We start from the raw sequence: 21423 nt of genomic DNA, 5'->3' as shown, positions 1-21423 counted from the left end.
AAAAAAGCAACGTTGTGAAATATATTAGATTTGGGTTATGGGTCTTTCAGATACCGAGTAGTATGCTGACTAGTTTACCTGCAAATAATGTTCTTGAGTGTTTGGGAGAGAATAGAATAGTCTCCCTTTGGCAGATGAAGAATTTGGTTCTTGGATAGGGCTTCCTTGTAAAGATTTGCCCCTTAAAAAGAGGGGAAAACATTAGCCTTCCTATGAAGCTAGATTTACTTTTCACAGGTGTAGTAGGGGAACTAGTGTGTGAATTTCCATAGTTTAATGTGTATACTTGATTTAAGTCTACAGACCCCTAAAATGTTATTTCAAAAATTTTCTTCCTTTTAAAGTGCATAAGGTGGGTACTGTGCAAGAATCCTGCATTTGAACTAAAGAACTTATGCTACCAGCTCTTCTTTTCACCTTTTAAGATTTGCTTAGCACTCAACTACATGGAGAAGGGGTGGGGGATCCTTTTATGAGTGGTCTTGCTTTAAAAACGGTTATCTAGCATATGTACTAACAGTCTTGGATGGTAGTAGCTAAAGCCAAATTGGAAAGGGAGTTGATACTCTTACTGTCTTTGAGGACTATATTCAAAATTCTAGCCAGAAGAAAATGAGGGCTGCTTAGGTTGTACAAGGGCTGGAGAGCAGCTTGTTGGCTGCACAGCAAGCCATGTAATCCAAGGGAAAGGTTGACCATCTGTATGAATAGATGAGGAAGCTCAACTCTACACTGGGGAGTAGAAACGCTTCTTGAATGTGATGTTGGTGAACTCAAGAAATCACTTCTGCCTTTTCAGCTGTTTGCGGGGAAGGGAGGGGGTGTTTGTCCACATTTGGGTAGATCCCAAGCACAGTGATTGGAATACTTGCTCTTCAAAATACTTGGTTAATTTTGGCCTTGTGTTTGAAGGGCTGAGTGGACTGCTTGCAGCTTAGCCATATCAGGAGCTTGGTATTTGTTCACACACACATCAGCGTGGAAAGCACAGGTAGTGGAAGCAGCTGCATATTCTAGGGCTTCCCTGGTGCAGTTCCTTGGAAGGACAGAGGGTCTGTGTTCCTCCCACAAGAAAACAAATCTGGACTTTCCCTCCCTAAACAGAAGGGTCCTGCTGCCAGCTGAAAGAAAACACATGCCAGCTGTGCAAATCTGTCTGTACAATGCTGCCAGCAATGTCTTTCCCTTTCCAGCCCACAGGGTTGTCTGATGCCATACTCTCCCTCTGCATGCCCATTTCTAATTTAGGTCTCTTGTGTTTAGGAATGTTAAAGTGAACTTTCATGTGCCAGCTCCTATGTAACAATGGTGCTGCTTAAGAAGGCAGCACTGCGGTATTTTAATATCAAAATCATGACCAGAGTGATGCAGCATGTTGTCTGCCTTTTCTGTGACACGAGTACTGAAACTGTGGCAGACATTGAGGGACTCATCCTTCAGGGATGCTGTTGGGGATGATTGCATGCCTGTGCTGTGAGAGTTGCACGTCAAACAGGGTTCCAGCGAGTTTTGATCAATGGGACAGAGTCTGGCTGGAGGCCTGTATCTAGTGGAGTCCTTCAAGGGTCGGTACTGGGACCTGTATTATTCAGTATATTCACTGATGACCTGGATGAGGGAATAGAGTGTACAGTCAGCAAGTTTGCTGGTGACACAAAACTGGGAAGGGTGCCTGACACACCTGAGGGCTGTGCTGCCATTCAGCAAGACTTAGACAGGCTGGAGAGCTGGGCAGGGACAAAGTTTAATGAGGTCTAACAAGACCAAGTGTAGTGTCGTGCATCTGGGGAAGAACAACCCAGGTACCAGTACAGGTTGGGTACTGGCCTGTTGAAGAGCAGCATAGGTGAGAGGGTCCTGGTGGACAGCAGGATGACCACGAGCCAGCAATGTGCCTGTGTGGCTCAGGCCAATGGCATCCTGGGGTGTATTAGAAGGGGCGTGCTTAGTGGTCCTTCTCCCCCTCTACTCTGCCCTGGTGAGACCACACCTGAAATAGTGTGCCCAGTTCTGGGCCCCTCAGTTCAAGAGGGAAATTGAAGTCCTTGAAAGAGTCCAGCACAGGGTCATAAATGATTAAGGGAGTGGAACACCTTCCTTATGAGGAAAGGCTGAGGGGCTGGTCCTCTTTAGCCTAGAGAAGAGGAGACTGAGGGGTGACCTTATTAATGTTTATAAATATATAACGGATGAGAGTCAGGAGGATAGAGCCAGTATCTTCTCAGTGATGGCCAGCAATAGGACAAGGGGCAATAGGTGCAAGCTTGGAGCATAGGAAGTTCCACGTGAATATGAGGAGGAACTTTTTCACTGTGAGGGTGATGGAGCACTGGCACAGACTGCCCAGAGAGGTTGTTGAGTCTCCTTCTCCAGAGACATTCAAAACCTGCCTGGAGGTGTTCCTGTGCGATTTGGTCTAGGTGATCCTGCTCTGGCAGGGGGGTTGGACTAGATGGTCTTTTAAGGTCCCTTCCAACTCCTAATGTGCTGTGATTCTGTCCCTCCCAGTGACTTTCTTAACACAGCCTCATTTAACAGCACTGGCACGCACAGATGTTTCATCTTGGAATGAAAACTGTCTTCCTGTAGTATTGCTTTGTCTCATTACCAGCCTCTGTTTCCGAAGGCAGAAGGCTGTTGTGAGACTATGACTTCATGTTAAGCATAAAGAGCAAGAGTTTTATGGTGCAGTCCCTGCAATTACCAGTGAGACGTGCTCCCTGGACATTGCTGGTGGATGAAGCAAGGAGTGAAGTGCTTGTGCTGTTCCAACTGCTTGTTCTTAATGAGTTGTTGTTAGTATCGAGTCCCTTTAGAGCTGAGGTTGCTTCAGCAGAGAATCTGCTCTGCTATTTTTCAAGAGCTTTTTGTCCTGGATGTATGCTTTTGCATTCAGCTGCTGAGGCTTCCTTCGTGATGCAGTACTCTGTGATGATACCTTTCCATCTCTCTGCTGATCTCCAGACCTGGCTTTCTGAATGCAAACCAGGCTGAAGAGAGGCTAATCAAAGTCTCTCTCTGGCAGCTGTCCCTATGCTGTCAGGTGGATGTTACATTGCACTTTTTATAACTTTGATACCTGTCAACTTACTCAACAGGGCACTAAGGAACAGTCCCTGTTCTTTATTACTTCTTGCTGCTATAACCTTCTTACAGATGATATCTATTTTTAAAATATGTTTTTCCTGGCATTAGATCCATGCTGAAATTTCTGGGATTGTTGCCTTGTTCTGTTGGAAGTCTCAAGGACTTCCACCTTATGCTAGCATAGCAGCTGGAATAGCAAACTCAGTCATCTTTCTGATCTCTTGTTGATCTAGTCTCCCCAGTTACTTGACTTCCCAGTCTTCACCTAGACTATTGATTTAACATTGGCTGTCTCTATTCTTTTTGTCTGCTGCACCTTCATCTTGAACACTTAGGCTTCCTCCTGGGCTTTTTCAGTGATTTCCATGCTGAAGATGAAGCGTTGTTCCTGCTGGTGGCAGGGAGGATCTCTGGGTGCGTGGCAGTGTGGGTGCTGGTAGAGCCTGTGTGTGCTTTACCTGAGCTGGTCAGCGGTTCAGTGTTTATCTGAACATATAAATGATGCTGTTAACATGATTTTCAACTTTACATATAAAAGCTCCAACTTTCATAAAGATGAAATTCTGTTCTTATAAAAATGCTTAGAAGCAAATCGTGTGTTAGTCTGCTTACCAGTTCATGGGGCAGTGCTGCGTGGGTGATTCTTGACTCTGTCCACACTGCATCTCTGTACTCCTGTGGTTCTTCCTGCTGCATGAAAAGTTGGGAGATGGGGATCTTATGTTTCTTCTCAAGAACTGCCTGTTCATAGCCCAGTTTTCAACCACCACCGTCAGCTCAGTTGTTCTATGGTACTGCTGCTATGCCAAACCGTGATGCTATCTGCAGATTAATATGGGAGTGGGTGGGGGTGTGTCTTAGCTATTTGATATGCAAATTACCTCCTTATGTGAATGTGTGATGCTTACACTGGTGTTTACTGATAAATCTTTAGTTAGATGGCAGAAGGAGACAGCTTAATTTCTGAGGTATGGTATGTGTCAATTTTTTATTTAATAAAACTTGCACAGTGTGACTGTACAAACACTCTAGACTTTCATAAGTTAGGATAAAAGATGCAGAAGAGAAATGGTGGTTCCTTTACCCTGAAAATGCCTTTATATCACCCTTTGCTGCTAAAAATGTAGGAGTCAATCTTATGATGTCGATAATCACGTTCTTTTAACAAAGCACAAGGTTCTTGCTACTACTGTAATCAAAAACTTTTCCAAAGGATGTATCAAAAGCTGCAGCCCATGTTCTGCTAGCTAGGAGACTTAGAAATGAGCCTTTTAGGGATGCTGCAACTTTATTACTTTCTTGCATTTTAATAGCTGCCCCTGAAGAGGAAGAATTAGTATTTATGGGCTGTGCCTGTAGGTCTGTGTTGTGATGACATCCTGCTGTTTGGTTTTGTTTCTTTCGAGAGCCTCTTTAAACAAAACTATCAACCCCCTTCCTTTGTACCCTTCAGCAGTGTACTGATGTTGTTGTGTAGAGGCTCTGCTCACTGTAGGTGTTGTTGGTACTTCGGCTTCCTGGAAACTGTTGTTTTCAGTGTACTTTTGCTTAACGTTTTGAAACTCAGCATCTCAATTTACAATTGGTGTTGTAGCTCCAAAGATGCCTTAGTAACTTTCTAGTGTGTGCTCTTAATTCTTGACAGGAAAAGGATTTCATGCAAGACTTCTGTTTGCTTTGGTACTTTCTCTTTTTAACTCGGTGTATGTGATGCCTGCCCTTCTGAACTGGTTGGCAGGCAGACTCATTATTCAATTGTTAGTCTGTTAAGCAAGACCTACAGAGTGGAAAGCCTCTTAGTGTAATTGATTGTGTAATACTCAGTGAAACTCATCTAATATGGTTACCAATAGAGAGAAGGGGTGAAGAGTCTTGTTAGGGCTCACTGAATGAGCTGGAGCTTAAAGCTCACCACCACAAAATTTTTTTTGAAGTGTTAAAAAAAAAGTGGGATTTTTGGGTGTTTTTTTCTTTTTTGAGCATGCTGCTTGCTTTAAACTGAAAGCTGGACATGCATGCATGACCAGCAGCACTTCTGGCTGAATGGACATGTTGATACTATTTACTTCTCTGTACGTTTAGCTCTTCTCACTCTTGATACTGGATATTGCACTTCCAGGTAGTCCAACAACCATCAGGAACCACACTCCCGCAGCCCTCAACACTGACCCTGCAGACATCTGAGAAAAGGATGCCACTGAATACACTTGTGCAGACTAATCAGCTACCTGCAGGTGAGGGGGAACACCTTTAATGGAGAAGGGAGGGCTCTGCTGAGGTATAGAACTAAGTGCAGGCTGTTGCACTATGTTGCAATATGTAAGAAGGTGGTTGTCTCTCAGGAGCTACCAGTGCATTGTGAACATCTCTACTGTCTGCTTGGAGTTTAGCTGAAAAACTCAGTGCCATGTCTACTTCTGGCACCTGTTAAAACTATGTCAGTCAAACGTCTGTACTTGTTAAAGTACTGCAAGCAAACTGCTTGCACTTTTCACTAAAACCTTTCACTGGTCAGCACAAGGGAGGATATTTGTTGAGAGAACATAGGGTTTTGGCCACACAGAATTTGTAGAATGTAAGACTCCAGAGTATTTCATTTTCAGATGGACCTAACTAGTTGTTTCTGAGTCTATGGTAGCCTTTGCTAGAAGTATAAACTGCTAAAACAGTTGTCTTAGCATTTTGCTTTCTACTGTGGTGTGTGATTTGTTCTGTTTTAGGTTCCATTCTGAAACAAATCACCCTGCCAGGAAATAAAATTCTGTCACTTCAAGCTAAAATAAAAGAGAATGGAGCAGCATCCTTCAGGTAAAAATAAACAGTAGCAGAAGTTCACTATAGGAAGTAACAAAAGAAACAGACAGCAAGTATAGAGGTGGGAACAGAGCTTAAATAAGTTTCTAAATTGTTTTGATGGTAAGTGTTTTTCACTAACTGGCAAGGGGGAACCTGATTTTTTTTGCCTCATAGCAGGTGTTAATTACTCTTAACATAAATGAAACCATCCTGATGAGGTTCAATTTTTATCACAACAGTGTAATTACATATTCATGCACAGTGTTTATATATCAGTTTTTCACTCGTAGAGGAGGCATATTGATCTCCATCCTGTGAGTACAAAGTTGCCTTGTATTAAAGGGTCTCCACAGCATTAAAGGGAGATAAAACCTCTGTTTCTTACAGATGGACAGATAGCATTGGAGTGTTCCTTGGACTGGCTGGTAACCTGTCTAAAACTATGCTGTATTTTTGAAATCTTTTATTAGCTCCAATTACAAATCTTTGGCTACACCTCTAACAGTGGTGTCTGGCTTATTATCTAGGCCTGTAGATAAGAAGTATGCTTAAACCTTTTAGTTCTGATAACTTTTCTAAAGCAGGAATTAATTTGTAGCTCTCAAGTGTAATGTAGGAGCAGAGGTATGGGCTACCATAAGCATTATGGCTCTTAGGACTTGTTGAGAGAAAAGAGCAAACACAACACCTTTGTCATGTTGACCAGTTGGCTTCTCATCTTCTGGGAGCTACAGCTTTGTGTGTGCTGATACAGACAGGGAGCTGCTATTGCTTACAGTGTACACTGAACACTTAAACTAGTAGCCAGAAGTTGAAGTGAAAAGCATTGGCTCTGTTCAGCTGCCTTAAACTCTCATGAAACATACTTCAGAGTATAATTTGGCATGTAAGTTTTGGTAGGGAGGTTTGAAAAAGTAATCACTTGTTAATGGCAAAACCTCAAACCAACAGACAGACTCCCACCAAAAAAACCCAGATAGATTTTTTTTTTTTCTTTTTCTGTGATCTACCCAATTGTCTTATGTGGAAAAGTTTTAATTCTTGAAATTTCTTCTCTGAATTATTAAACTCTTAGTGTAGGATCGAGATCTCTGTATGATCCAAGATGGATTTCTCCTCAGCCGATCAGCTCACCTGCAAGATGAGGTGGATGTGAGTCTTTCCAGTTTGCCTTTGAGCACAAGCAATAGGGAGGCTGAGATGGAGATAGATCGGTGGAGCCAGGCTCTGTTTTCCCAGCAGTGGAAGTGTGAGAACCTAGTAGGTAGCATCCAGCATCAGAGTGACCCTATAACCTGCCCTAAATGTAAGGGACGAATGGAAGCAAGTACATGGCAATGGCAGTTGAGGAGTGCCTTCCATGCCTGTCCTTCCTCCCCAGGTTTCCATGAGTAAAAAGTATGAGGCCCTACTGGAAAGTGACCAGCCAGATAATGAGATGGCTGATGGATAACTGTCCCTTAGGAGTGTATCAAGATCAATAGATCAACTGAAGTGCATCTATACCAATGCACGCAGCATGGACAATAAACAGGAGGAATTAGAAGTCCTTGTAAGTCAAGGAGACAGTGATGTGATTGCCATCACAGAAACGTGGGATAATCCACAAGACTGGAGTGCTGTAATTGCTGGTGTTAAACTATACAGGAATGACAGCTGGGCTAGGAGAGGAGGTGGGGTAGCCCAGTATGTCAGAGAATTCTTTGACAGCCTGGAGCTGGACTATGGTGATGACAGGGTTGAGTCTCTATGGGTAAAAATCAGAGGAGTGCGAAATCAGGGAGGTATAGTGATGGGAGTCTACTATAGACCATCTGGCCAGGATGAGGAAACTGATGAGTTGTTTTTTAAACAACTGGGAGAGGCCTCATGATCACCAGCCCTCGTCCTTCAACTTATCAGATGTCTCCTGGAGGTGCAGTACAGCAGGGAGGAAGCAGGATAGCAGGTTCCTGGTGTGTCTGGAAGATAACTTCCTGACCTTGCTGGTGAGTGAGCCAACCAGGGAAGGTGCCCTGCTGGACCTGTTGTTTGTCAACAGAGAAGGCCTAGTAGGGGATGTGAAGGTTGGAGGATGCCTGGGGCATAGTGATCATGAGCTGATAGAATTCTTAATATTGGGAGAAGTAAGGGAGAGAAACAGTAGAACAAGCACCTTAGACTTCAGTAGAGCTGACTTTGGACTGTTCAGAAAGGTATTTGATAGATTCCATGGGAGGCAGCCCTTGAGAGCAAAGGAGCCCAAGAAGGCTGGATGCGCCTTGAGGGAAATCTTAGCGGCACAAGAACAGGCTGTCCCAGTCTGTCAGAAGAGGAGTCAGTGAGGAAGGAAGCCAGCTTGGCTGAGTAGAGAGATCTGGGAAGATATTAGGAAAAAGAGGGAAAACCATGTGATTTGGAAGAAGGAGCAGGTGTCTTGGGATGACTGTAGAAATGTAGTGAGATCATGTAGGGAGAAAGTCAGAAGGGCTAAAGCCCAACTGGAACTCAGACTGGCCAGTTCTGTAAAAGATAATGAAAAGTCCTTCTATAGGTATATTAACAGTAAAAGGAGGGTCAAGGAGAATCTCCAGCCCTTTTTGGATGCAGGGGGAACATTAGTGACAAGGGATGAGGACAGGGCTGAGGTCCTTAATTCCTTCTTTACCTCAGTCTTTAATAGTAAAGTAGGATGTTCCCTGGATATCCTCATGAGCTGTCTGAGAGGCAGGGGAAGCAGAACAAAGCTCCCATGGTTCAGGAGGAAATGATGAGTGACCTGTTTGGCCAATTAGAGAGCCACAGGTCAATGGGGCTGGATGGGATCCACCAGGGGTATTAAGAGAACTGTTAGATGTGCTTGCCAAACCCCTTTCCATCATCTATCAGCAATCCTGACTGACTGAGGAAGTTCTGCTCGACTGGAGGCTGGCAGATGTTAGACCCATATATAAGAAGGGTTGGAGGGAGGATCTGAGGAACTACAGGCCTGTCAGTCTGAACTCAGTCTTGGGGAAGGTCATTGTCCTGGTTTCAGTCAGGATGGAGTTAACTTCTTTTGCAGCAGTGGATGGAATGCTGTGTTTGGGAGTTAAAATGGAAGCAGTGCTGATAACACCCTGATGTTTTTAGTTCCTGTCAGACAGTAATGGACTTTCTCAGCTCTTCCTATTTCTCTATTCATGAGAAAGGAGGGAACGAAGCCAGGACAGGTGACCTGAACTGGCCAAAAAGAGTATTCCATGCCAATTACATCCTGCTCAGTATAAAGGGGGGCTGAAGGGAGGAGGAGCAGGGGCGGCTCCAGGATGCGCAGTTTTTGGGGGACGGTCAGGTTCCGGGACGGCTCTGGGTGGCACGGGCTGAGTTGTGGGTTCGGTGAGAAACTGCATTGTGTATCGACAGCTTCATAGATTTTTTGCTCTAAAGTCCTGTTAGCATTGTTATATTTGATCTTTCTGCTATTTTAGTAAACTATCCTTATCCCAACCCACGGGCTTTTGGTTTCTTGGTTTTGGGGTTATTTGCCCCTTCCTTTTCCCTTCCCTTGCCTCACCCCCCACCTCTTCTCCCCCTACTCTTTTCCTTTAAAGAGCAGGCAGGTGCATGGATCTCTGCTCAGCCGGAATAAAACCACGACAGTCATGGAGAGGGTCATCTTGGGAGTTATCATGCAGCACATGCATGAGGGCCAGGGGATCAGGCCTAGTCAACACTGGTTTACAAAAAGTAGATCCTGTCAAACTAACCTGATAACCTTCTATGACAAGGTGACCTGCTTAATGGACAAGGGGAAGGCTGTGGATGTGGTCTACCTGGACTTCAGTAAAGCCTTTGACACGGTTTCTCACAGCATTCTGACTGAGAAACTGGCTGCCACTGGCCTGGACAGGTGGACCCTCAGCTGGGTTAAAAACTGGCTGGATGGACAGGCCCAAAGGGTGGTGGTGAATGGAACCAAATCCAGCTGGAGGCCGGTCATGAGTGGCATCCCCCAGGGCTCAGTCCTGGGTCCAGTCTTGTTCAACATCTTTATCAATGACCTGGATGAAGGGGATGAATGTTCCCTCAGTAAGTTTGCAGATGACACTAAGCTGGGAGGAAGTGTTGATCTGCCTGAGGGTAGGGAGGCTTTTCAAAGAGATCTGAACAGACTGGGCCGATGGGCTGAGACCAGTGGGATGAAGTTCAACGATGCCAAGTGTAGAGTGCTGCACATGGGACATAACAACCCCATGCAGTGCTACAGGCTTTGGGGAGACTGGCTGGAGAGCTGTCAGGCAGAGAAGGACCTAGGGGTGTTGGTTGACTGCAGGCTGAATATGAGCCAGCAGTGTGCCCAGGTGTCCAAGAATGCCAAAGGCATCCTGGTTCGTATCAGAAATAGTGTGGCCAATAGGTCTAGGGAAGTGACTGTACCCCTGTACTCAGCATTGGTGAGGCCACACATGGAGTACTGTGTCCAGTTCTGGGCTCCTCACCATAAGAATGGCATTGAAGTCCTTGAGCAAGTCCAGAGAAGGGTAGTGATGCTTGTTTGGCCTTGGCTAGAGGCCGACCGCTCACCAAAGCTGCTCTATCACTCCCCTTTTCAGCCGGAAAGGGGACAAAATATATATTGGGAGGCTTAGGATTCAAGATACAGACAGGGAGAGATCACTCTGCAATTAGTGTCACGGGCAAACCAGACTCAAAACAGAATAAAACCCCCTAATTTATTACAGCTACACTACACACCCAGTGAAACCACAGTTGGGCGATGAGAAATGTGGCCAGGTCTTAAGAAGCCTTCCCCCCACCCCTCCCTTCTTACCAGACTTCACTTCATTCATGATTTTACTGCCTTCTAGGGATAGAACAAGGGGAAATGGCACAAAGCTGCACCAGGGCAGGTTCAGGTTAGATGTCAGCAAAAAAAAAATTTGCTGAAAGAGTTGTCGGTGCCTGGAACAGGCTGCCCAGGGAGGTGGTTGAGTCACCATCCTTGGATGTGTTTAAAAAAAGGGTAGATGAGGTACTTAGGCATATGGTTTAGCATAGGATAGTAACGGTTGGACTTGATGATCTTAAAGGTCTTTTCCGACCTTGTGATTCTGTGATATGCAAGTGATGAGATGATTCCAGCTAAGCGTGAGCATTGCTGGCAGTTGATGGCCCCGTGGCATGTGTTGTGAAGGGCAGTCTGTTCTAAAAGCACCAAGATTTTTTTACAGACTGCTCTACATACTTCTGTAAAGCATATACTGGAGCACCCTGGAAAAATAAGATGGTTTGGCAGATTCAAATATTTTATTTGCATCTATTCTATTTAACAGACTTGTCCTCCAAAGCCCACATCACTTTGCCTTGTGCATTTTGCCTGATAGGTATCCCCAATCTTAACTAGCATTCAAACAGGAGCGAGATAGTGGAGAACATGTGGGCAGCTGCCTGTCCTGCTCCAAGGTGGGGGGGAGCGTTGGTGGTCCTTGCTTTGCTGGAATTGTTCTGTCCCGTGTAGCAGTCTGAGTTGGTGCATGGAGGTTTGGATTAAGTATGCATTACTAGTTTTCCCTGTCACTGTTGCATAAAACGAAGTAAACATTCAGAAGATGACACATGCGTTGATCAAACACCAGAGGGTGCCACAGACTCACTTTTCAGCTGATAGAGGCAAATTCATAGATGTGAGGTGTAGCTGCATTTTTGGGATTCTTTTCCAGTGGAGTACTCAGTATAAATGTCAAACCCAAATCATGCTGGGTAATGCTCAGAACTGTGTTCTGTTTCCTCCCTTGTCCTGATAAGCTTAAAGCACTGGAAATTTCTAGCAGCTGGGAAGGGTTTTTTTCTTGTGGATTTCTGAGTCTGATATGATCAAATGCAAAAAGCATTGAAAAGTCATGTATGGAAGGACTTGCTCAAAATAAAAGCAAGTGCATATCCAACAAAAAATTTTTAATGTATTTTAATTTTATCACTTCAGTAGAATGATTTTCTTTTAGATTAGTTGGGGTACATGGTGTACCTTATTTGAAATATTCAGGTTTGTTTGAACAAGAAGGAAAAAGGAATAGTGAAAAAGCACAAACTTAATGCAGTTTCTGACACTTAGATTGCTCTATAGTACTTCTAATGAAATGTAGTGATTTAAGGTAACTTCTTTGGGTTGAGGAAAATAAGTGCAGCAGTGTTTTCCTAGGTGCAAATCAATCTTTCATCAAGGCTAGTGACTTGGTGACTTAGCGCGATCTTATATCCCGCAGTGAAGAAGTTAGGATTGGCTCTTATAAAGAGTAAAACTAGAGGTGTGAACTCCAGCAGGGTAAGCTCTTGTATGTGTCTGCTCACAAGAAAGACTGGGTGCATGGAAATATTAAAGAAAATAGTAACCTGGTAAAGGGTGGGTTTAGAGAGCTGAAACTTCTATACGTAGAAAGGTGGATAGATGTGTAGTATAGAAGTTTGCCTCCTCCTTGGTTGAGTGTTTGGAGTATGTGGCCAGATTGAAAGCTGAAATGATTTCCTGAAACTGTGTGCTGTACAGTTGTACCTGAGGTGCAAGCATCCTTGCTTAGATGCCATGAACAGCTCTGTCAGGATAATGCCTGGCATCTGCATCTGCTCATGTCATCTATTCTTGGTGGTAGTTGTACTGGTTTTGTAAACTCCTTTATTAGCAGAGCCCTGGCAGTCACTGCACTTCAGTTGGGTTCTTGTCTCTGCCACCAGCAAAGACTTCTCTGTAGTGGTCATTAAGAAGAGGAAACTGGAGCATAGTTGTGAAGATCAATTAGCACTCAATTAGCATGCAGTGAAGCTTCATTTACAGGCTTCCTGAAATATCAGGGTCTCTGTTAGAGCATGGGTATATGCTTGGAGCTGCTCAGCTGCTGGTTGTGAAGGGGTAGGAGGAAGGAAGATGGTGACATCAGCTTTGAATTGTAACTGTGGTCGCTTAACCCTTCTGACAACCCTAGAGCCTAACACTTCTTTTAGCCCAATGGATTTGGGGCACAAGCCTAGTTAGGTAGAAACCTGTGCCTAGATAGACTTCATGAATTAAGCTGTTGGGAAAATCTGTTGGGTCCCCTTTTCTGTGAACAAATCACATAGAAACACCTCGCCATGAGGGACCCACAGATGAACTATGGGAAGAGTAGGGGAAGGCTGGACTCCTTTCCTAGCCAGGCTTCTCTTTAGAAGTTTGTAGGAGAAGATTGCGCCATAGAAACCTATTGAAGCCCAAAGGAGAAAATGCATCTGTAGTTTAAGAAAAAAAATCCCAACACTTCCTTATGTCTTTTGAGGATTGCTGAAACCCAACCAGTGTTCTAATAACTTCAGTTTCTACCTGTTGTCAGGCAGAAGACAGCCTCCAAGAGATTCTGGTTTCCCCTAAGAATGGCAGGCTTCTGGCTAATCCCTTGTTCAAGAGTTATGTAGGCCACGCAGTATTTTCTGAAGACAAAGTTTACCAAAGCTTGCCAGCGAGTATTTTTCAGGAGGGTGTGTGTGTGTGTGTGTGTGTAGTTTTGGGTTTTTGTTTTCTTTTGTTTTCCAAATCAAAAGATCTTTGGATTGACTACTTCCACCTGTCTGTATTAATAACGCCAATTTGTGTCGGTTCTAAATCCTGGAAGGCCCCATTAGGGCCTCTGTCACTTTGTGAAGAAAAAAAAAAGCTGTCTTTTGAGAATCTAAACTTAATTGAAAATAACTTGGGTATTTTCATTACTTAAGTCTGGCAAAAAACTTTGCCCATATAAAGTTCATAAAGTATTTTAACTAAAATATTTTTTTAAAAGGGTGAGGCACACAGGCTATTTGCTTATATGAGCTTTGCTTGTAATATGCCTATAGCTTGCCTTAGTTATATTAGCCCTAAGTATGCCAGACTGGACTTATCTTGAACATGTAGATCAAAGTTGCTAAAGCAGAATCCAGCTGATGGAGAGATCTTAAGTAATAGAGCTCTGCTGGTGTTCTTCAGAAGCATAGCATCCTCCCTGCTATGCACATAAGTACTGTATCGTAGGACTGATTCAAAGGAGAAGGCCTGGTTGGTTCTGTATACCACTGACAAAGGAGTGTTTGTATCTTATTTTTTTTTAAAGGGAACTCACTAAAATAAAAGTGAAGATCAGGTTTGTACTAATATGCTTGCTGATGTAAGCCTCAGTTTGTAGGGGGGCATCTCAGAATATGGGCTTGTAAGGGGTCAGTATTCAGCTTTATTCATCACTTGATTCTATCTGGTGAATTAGAGTTTTAGAACAAATTTCAGGCTGTAAGAGCAGTGGTGCAGGGTGGGTGGCTTGTGGGTACTTGTAATTCAACTTTACCTCAGCCCTTGGTTTCAAAGCTTGCTCAAAATTTGTTTGATGTAAAGGATTTGCCTGCCTAGTGACTGAGGCAGTTAACTACTCAAGGTAACCTTTGAGAGGCACTTCACTGAAGTGTGGAAGCTCTTGTGTGGCCATGGACAGGCAGCTCCTTAAACATCTATTGCATAGGGGTAGCCTACAAGATGTGTAGATGTTTGTTGATAGTCGAGAGGCTTTTTCATTGTATCCATTCTGAATGAAGCACAAAGTGTTGGTTTTCTCTTTAGTAGAGATGAAGATGATCTAAATGATGTGACTTCTATGGCTGGGGTCAGTCTTAACGAGGAGAATGCATGCATTTTGGCAACAAATTCGGAGCTCATTGGTACAATGATCCACTCTTGTGCAGAAGAACCTTTTCTCTCATCAGAAGTACTTCAGAAGAAGATCTTGAACATAGGTGAGAACGAAGTGTATGTAATGTGTGTATGTGTGTAGTATTTCCTTCCCTGTTCCATCAGCCAGCCTCCAGTCTTTGAAAAAGGACTGGAACTGTTAAGATTTGCCATCTTAAGTTTACACCAAACTGTGCTGAGTTTTTTAATTCACCTTCCACAGGGCAACTGTTCTCTGTGGTTTTTACATGGAAACACTCTGAAGCACAACCAAAAAAAAGAAACTGGACCCAATTTTGTGTGAGAACTGAGCAACTTTTGAAGTTAACAGAATGCAACCGACCATGTAGATGCTAGTGTCAAATCAAACACTTGAGCATGCTCTTGTCTTTCTGCAGCTCCTTCCTTGATGCATTATGCTGACTTTCCTAACAACTTTGGCATTCCTGTTCAGATATACACATACTCTGTTGTCAAACATTACAGATCCTGTCCACGTGATTAAGAGGAAGGTTCAGACTGCAGATATGCACAGGGCAGACCTTCCTTTATGATGCCCTCTATGGAAAAATCTTTCATAAATTTTATGCAGAAGATGTCAAGGCTGTTGGTATTAGTGAACAATACTGTGGAATGGAGTTGAATGGCCGAGTCTAAACTCTAATAGGAAGCTTTTAGTGTACACATTATCTCAGCTGTTGGTTTCTCAGCAAAATAATAACTGTTGCTTAGCAATGTTGTATTATGCCAAGGCAGGGAGCGTGCGTTTGTATAGCACCATGCTGATTGCTGCCACTGTTGTGTACAGCAAACTGGGTGAATGTTGCTCAACTCCTTGCTCCTCCTCTCTGCCTGGTAGCTTGCCATACTGGAACAGTGAGTTTTGCAGCTGAGTATTCAGGAGAGCCTGCAGTTCATACATGCAGTATGTATGTATGCAGTATGTATCTCACGCAAGATTTTGTCACAGTGGTTTAACTATGTGATTGCAAAGTCTTCCTATGTACAACTTGTTCTTGGTCCAAACTAAGCAGCTACCCCATGACAAAGGTATAACCTGCAAATGCGATCCCATCCACCCCATCCTGGTTAGCCAGGTGTGCCACCTGAACTCTGTGGGGCGTCCTGGAGTGAAGCAAGTGCTGTGCTACTAGTGGAAAACGAAAATGCACATTAAAACTGGTGCCTAGAAGCCTTTCTCAAAATTCAGTAGAGGGTTAACCAGTCATCCATGGGAAGTAGATATAAGGAAAAACAATGAGTTCTACAAAACCAGAAGGGACTTATTCTGTAAGTGTTTGGTTTGAGCTGTGAAGACAATTCAGTAGAAGATGAAAAATACAGGCCTGGCTGTTTTACGGCTGGCATGGTAGCTGTTCCATGTAATAATAATTATTCATAATTATTGTTATTGCTATTAATGTTGTAAATGGAAAATTTTGATTTCAGGGAATACAGCAACTCAGAAAATGAACCCCTCTGCTCTTGAACTCTGAGCCCTCTTTGGGTTAGGAAGTGTGTGTGGAGGGAGGTTTGAGATTTGAAGGGATTTTGTTTTGTCCCTTAAGTTGATGTTTCAGTATTCTGATAGTATAGCTGGAAACTGCAGAGAGGGTGGTGTAGGGTGCTCAAGCAGAATGAGCTTTGCAGTCAGCTAAGGCACAGGCCAGTGCTTACTGGCCAGGACCAAATGATGGGAACACTTTGCTCCTCTCTGGGAAAACATTGCCCGTTCTCCCTGCCCTGTGAGATTTGATAATCACTTTCAGAGTTGCAAAGGCAAATTAAATAGCTGATTAGTTGGGTATTTTTTAATGCACACTGTTTATCCATTCTTAACACTACAGTTGGCAATAAATGCTGAAATAGATTTTTGAAGTCATGCTGTATATTGCATCATAAAGCATTACAGCTGCTGTAAATGCAGTGAGGGGCAAGGAAAAGCAGCATGCTTCAGAGCTGTCTGAAGTGTGTGAAACTGCTGCCTGCCATGCCTGCCACGGAAGAGTTGTTGCTATCCAGGTGTCTTGACAGAGTTGTGTTGAGTGATTGATGGTGTCAGCCATGGAAAGGCTTCTCTGGTGGCAGCCTGCAGCCATGGGAAGGTTGTGAAGGTGATGCCCAGCTCGGCACGGGGATGGGACAGCTTTGCCTGGAGCTGTCACCAGCCCCGGTCGCAGCTGCTGAAATGCAGAGAGGCATTGGCAGCCTCAGAGAAAAGGTTGAAGGTGATGACATGATGACCCTGTGCTGTCCGAGCTGCTCCTGTGGGTCAGTGGGGGTTGGTCTGCCCTGTGCTGGTCAGTCAGGCAGGTGAGAGGGTCCCATGTGCTTGGAGTGCACTGCAAAAACCATCCCTAGTCATCGAATAAATGTCATGAGTTGTTAACAAGCACGGTGTCAAGTAGGGCAAAATGTAATTCTCCATTTTTTTTTAATTACTGGAATTAACAGAATATGGCACTAATTTCTACAGCTACCGCTTCTCCCCCTCCCCGAACATGAAGCTTGATTTGTGTTCTTATTAACTTTGTCCTATAAATGACCTTGCAAGGAGAGTGGTTCTGGAGGCTAAGTGAAACAATGTCTATATTTTCTGAAGCTCCAGGCTAAGTTTTATTAATGTAATGTCTAAGATCTTTGAAGTTGTGACTTTACCAGGAAAATCATAATCTCCAAACCTTTATTCATAATGGGTATGACTTCCAGGGGGAACAGAATACCTGCTGTGCTAATTATTTCAATTATCAGCTACTACTAAAACACGTAATGGATTTTCTCTGCTTCCACAGGTAAAAGGCATGACATTATGGAACTTAACTCTGATGTTGTGAACTTGATCTCCCACGCTACACAGGAGAGATTACGAGGGCTCCTAGAAAAACTAACTGTAATTGCTCAGCACAGACTATCAACCCACAAGGTAAAGGAAATCATTAAGCAAGTTTTGCACCAAAGTTTTCCTGCTTTGCAGCCTTGAAGGTAAACCTCTTCCAAGTATAGGTACATCATATGCAATATGTGCATTTTCTGTAGCTACCAAAGCCTGGGTTTGTTTTAACTGTTTATAGCCTCTAACTATTTCTTATGTTTTCTATTCGTGTTGGATGGGTGCTCTTCAAAAACCTAGTGTAAGAGTAAATGCATGTATTTCTCCTCCTCTTCCACAAGAGTGGTAGGTGTTTTACAAAATCTCTTGTGCATGGTAAATGTAAAGCTAACTGTGAACGCTCTTGGAGGTCGGGTTGATTTTAGGGGCTTGTGTTTGCTTTATGCATTTACAGTTGGTGGAACTGCAGCATTGGCTCAGTAAAAAGCCTTGGGGGAACTGGACTGAGTATTTTATTTTTAGAAGGTGCTCCATGTGAAGGCAGAGACCCCTTTGATCTTAAAGTTCTACTTGTTTTCCTGCTGGTGCTACTTCAGTTTCTCTCCCCTCCCTCTTGTATTTGCTTCATTCAATATGAACTATATTGGGTGTCAGTGAGCTCGGTGTCCTTTAAGATGCTTGTATGGTATAAATGGGAAGCAACAACTTGCTAGTGGTCAGAATAGCTCTTTGAGGCCTTTTGCTTGCTATTCAATAGTGTTAGCCCTGAAGTCTTTCAGTATCAAGCTATTTTAGAAAAAGATTGGAAGCTAGAAGCAGCCATATCTGTCAACTCTTTTAAGTTCTTGTTTGTTTGGGTTTTCTTTTTACACCAACTTTATACTCAATGACATATAATGAGCAACTAACTGATGGTTTAGGAGTTATTTTTGTACTGAACACTTTTTATAGGCTTTTAAGCATTGGAGAAGCAATAGTAAAGGGGAGGAACTGTTTGGAAACTTCCAAGTATTTACAGTGATGCCTAGAGTAGTTAGAGTATGCCATTCCTTGCTGGAAGAAGATGCAGTAGAAAAGAAAAATCAATGCAGAAAAAGTACAAAGTCTTTTATGATAATTCTTGAGAAATCTACACGTGTTCTGTGTTGTGTCTCCAAAGTGGGAGATCCAATAGAGCTTGTGAGCAAAAGGTGAAAGCTGAAGTCCTAAGTAACCAGTTGTACTTGGTGTCTTGCAGACACCAAGAACACAAGGGAATGTGGGTGTATGGTGGGCTTGATAGGGCTGACTTCTTCCTCATTGAACTAAAGCAATAGAAAAACTGATAGGTTTTTGTCTGATTGAATTGCCAGAAGCAATGATAAGATTTTAAGACTGCAATAAGCTTGCTTTCTTTTCCTCTTTTCTCAAAACCAAAACAAAGTAATGGGCATAATAATCCCAGAGGCACAGGTACCCTCTTTCATTAGGAAGATGGTATTACATTAGAGGAGTGTCCTACAGGACTGTGTTTGTAATGTTATTGTGGGACATGCTGACAAGGCTTTCAGAAATCTAAGTTGAACAGACAGTACAGGTTTTTGGAGCCTTGTTTAGTGTTTATATATGCATTTACAGAGCCCTGTATTACATCTCTCCCAGTGCTTGTCCCATCCTCTTTTTCCCTCTGGGCTATTCAGAGGCACCAGTGTGCAATGTGGGCTCCATGTATTTCAGTGAATTATCCAAAGCCTTTCCAAGAGGATTGAGTAGTTGCCCTGTAAGACTTTGTATTAGGCAATCTTCATATCAGGAAGATGGATGGCAGTAGGGATAGTTATGTGAAACAGGTTGCCCGCGGAGACTGTGGCTGCCCCCTTCCCCTCCCTGTCAGTGTTCAAGGCCAGGCTGGATGGGGCTTTGGACAGCCTGGGCAAGTGGAGGGTGTCCCTGCCCATGACAGGGGTGTTGGAGCTAGATTGTCTTTGAGGTTCCTTCCCACTTAACTATTGTTAGGGTAGAAGTTCATGTAAAAAAACAATAATTCCTAGGATAGTACTTGGGGAAACTTTTCTTCCCATTTTGCTCAGCTCATGCCTACAGTATCTGATGAGAAGCCCTGTAGAGAGTGTGAGTTGTCAGGGCAAAAGCTTCATACTGTACTACCATGTAGATATGCCAGGTTCTACCTTTTGTCTGCTAAATGTAAGGGAGGTGGAGGGGAAGGGTATATAATTGGAAGTTACTAACTTAATTAGGATAAAACTACCATGGTGGCATCTTTATCTGAAGTAAGAATAGCCTTTCAGGTTGTTGTAAACTGCTCTGTTGTGACTGTTGTTGCAGTGCCTTTATAGAGCCTTGGTAAGCCCACAAAGGCAGTTAGCTAGTTGTTTTGGTTCTTTGGCTGCTTCCCTCCTGTAATTTGGAGAATTGCTGAGATACAAGAGTATGCATGTGTCATCATAGGATACCCAAGACCAGAATTAATGATGACAACTACACAGCAGAGTGATTAAAACCCCATTTTTTTTTATGTGGGTGGTTTTGGCACAGCATGAGATGAGTGCTGCGCTCCCGTGTTTGGAGCCCATGAACACATGTGTCTGAGAGGCATGGTGCAGTGCTAGGCTAGAAAACACTTTCCCCATGTGCAGGATCAGTAAAACACTGCAACCCTGAAATGCACTGTCTGTAGGGCAACATGGTGCGGTGGCTGCCTTGGTTTAAGGGATAACTGCTAAACATAGCAAGGAGTGAGCACTCCCAGGCATGAGAACAGCCAGCTGCCTCCTACCCACCCTGCAATCAGACTGCAGAGTGCAGAAGTAACTTACCAGGAGCTTCCCTGTTACCAACTTGGTTTAGGGGTTGACTGTGTAAGAGCCGAAGCCGAATGCGATCCTGTGTAGTAGCTGAGCCACTGCAACTGGCTGCATTCATGCTCTGTCCTCATCTAGGCTGTTCAACATGACGTAAACTGTTCAGAATTTGTGGTAGAACTGGTCTTTGTGGGAGTCTTCCAGCTTCTTTCCTGGTAGACTGAAGTGGAGCACAGCTTATTACAGAGAAAAAACTGGATCCAAGTTGCTTTATCATAACAGTAGTGGCTACAAGCTATGGACAGATATACAACAAAATGTTTTCTGTCTAAGAGGTTCAGTGCTAAATGGTCACAGAGAACGAATTTATTGAGTAGGACAAAATATAACCACCTTAGTAGGAGAAGAGGGATTGATTTCATGCTCTGTCCAGGTTGTGAGAATTCGGACTGGGAGGAAAGGGTGCCCCACCAGAAGACATTCGCTTTCCTCCCAGCTCTTAAAAGTGTAAGACTGGGTGTGGAATGAAGGGTCTGAGCATAGTGTGTTCAAAATGTACTAGGAATTTAGCAACTGAAGTTGATGATAGTCCATATACTTAAACTATACACTTGCCTAAAATACAGCAGTAACATATGCTGTGCTTATTCCAGAACAGTTTTGTGTCAAAGTTACTTCATTAAAGTGTGAGACTGGGGGAGGGCAGAAGGAAGTGTAGCTGAAAGTATATGGTGTGTTTGACTTGTGAAAGCCCAGAGATAAATGTCCCAGGAAAAGACAAGTTTACACAAAGTAACAGAGGAAGGTGTTGACTCCAGGACATACATTAGTGGTACAAACAGGCTGTACAGATGTGGCTTCTCTAGAGCAGGCTCTCTGCCTTGTTTTGCGTAATGCCCTCTGGCCAACCGACACATGGCTTAAACTGGCTCTGGAAGAGCAGAAAAGTGAAAACAAACTTTCCATTGCCATATTTCAGGTGTAAAGTAAAAGTAGACTTGGTAAAATAAGTAAAACTAAACTCAGGCTTTCCACTGAGGGTGAAAATGGTATGAAAGGTGAACTAGTTTTTTTTTTTTTTTTTTTTTAGACCAAAATGACCATAGTCTTGTTTTAATGTGTGCATGTCCAGTTATTGTTGGAATTGCTCATTAGGATTTGCTGGCCTAGCTTTGCACTGGGGGCTGGACCAGGTTACTTCCACTTCTATAACTTGAGAACATCCACCA

General features: G+C 43.5%; 1 protein-coding gene across 1 annotated transcript in view; it reads left to right on the top strand.

Moving 5' to 3' along the window:
* TAF4B (TATA-box binding protein associated factor 4b) overlaps positions 1–21423 on the top strand; it is a gene marked incomplete at both ends in the record, with an annotated part of 78735 nt that overhangs the window by 30791 nt on the left and 26521 nt on the right. Inside the window, 4 exons of the mRNA XM_084279873.1 lie at positions 5207–5321; positions 5808–5895; positions 14459–14628; positions 17356–17486. Coding sequence (XP_084135999.1) covers positions 5207–5321; positions 5808–5895; positions 14459–14628; positions 17356–17486 — 504 coding nt within the window. The remainder of the gene's footprint in view (positions 1–5206; positions 5322–5807; positions 5896–14458; positions 14629–17355; positions 17487–21423) is intronic.

The sequence above is a fragment of the Gallinula chloropus genome (genome assembly GCF_964237585.1).
Source record: "Gallinula chloropus genome assembly, chromosome: 2".
In the NCBI taxonomy this organism is placed as follows: Eukaryota; Metazoa; Chordata; class Aves; order Gruiformes; family Rallidae; genus Gallinula; species Gallinula chloropus.
This window is presented reverse-complemented; position numbering and strand designations above follow the sequence as displayed.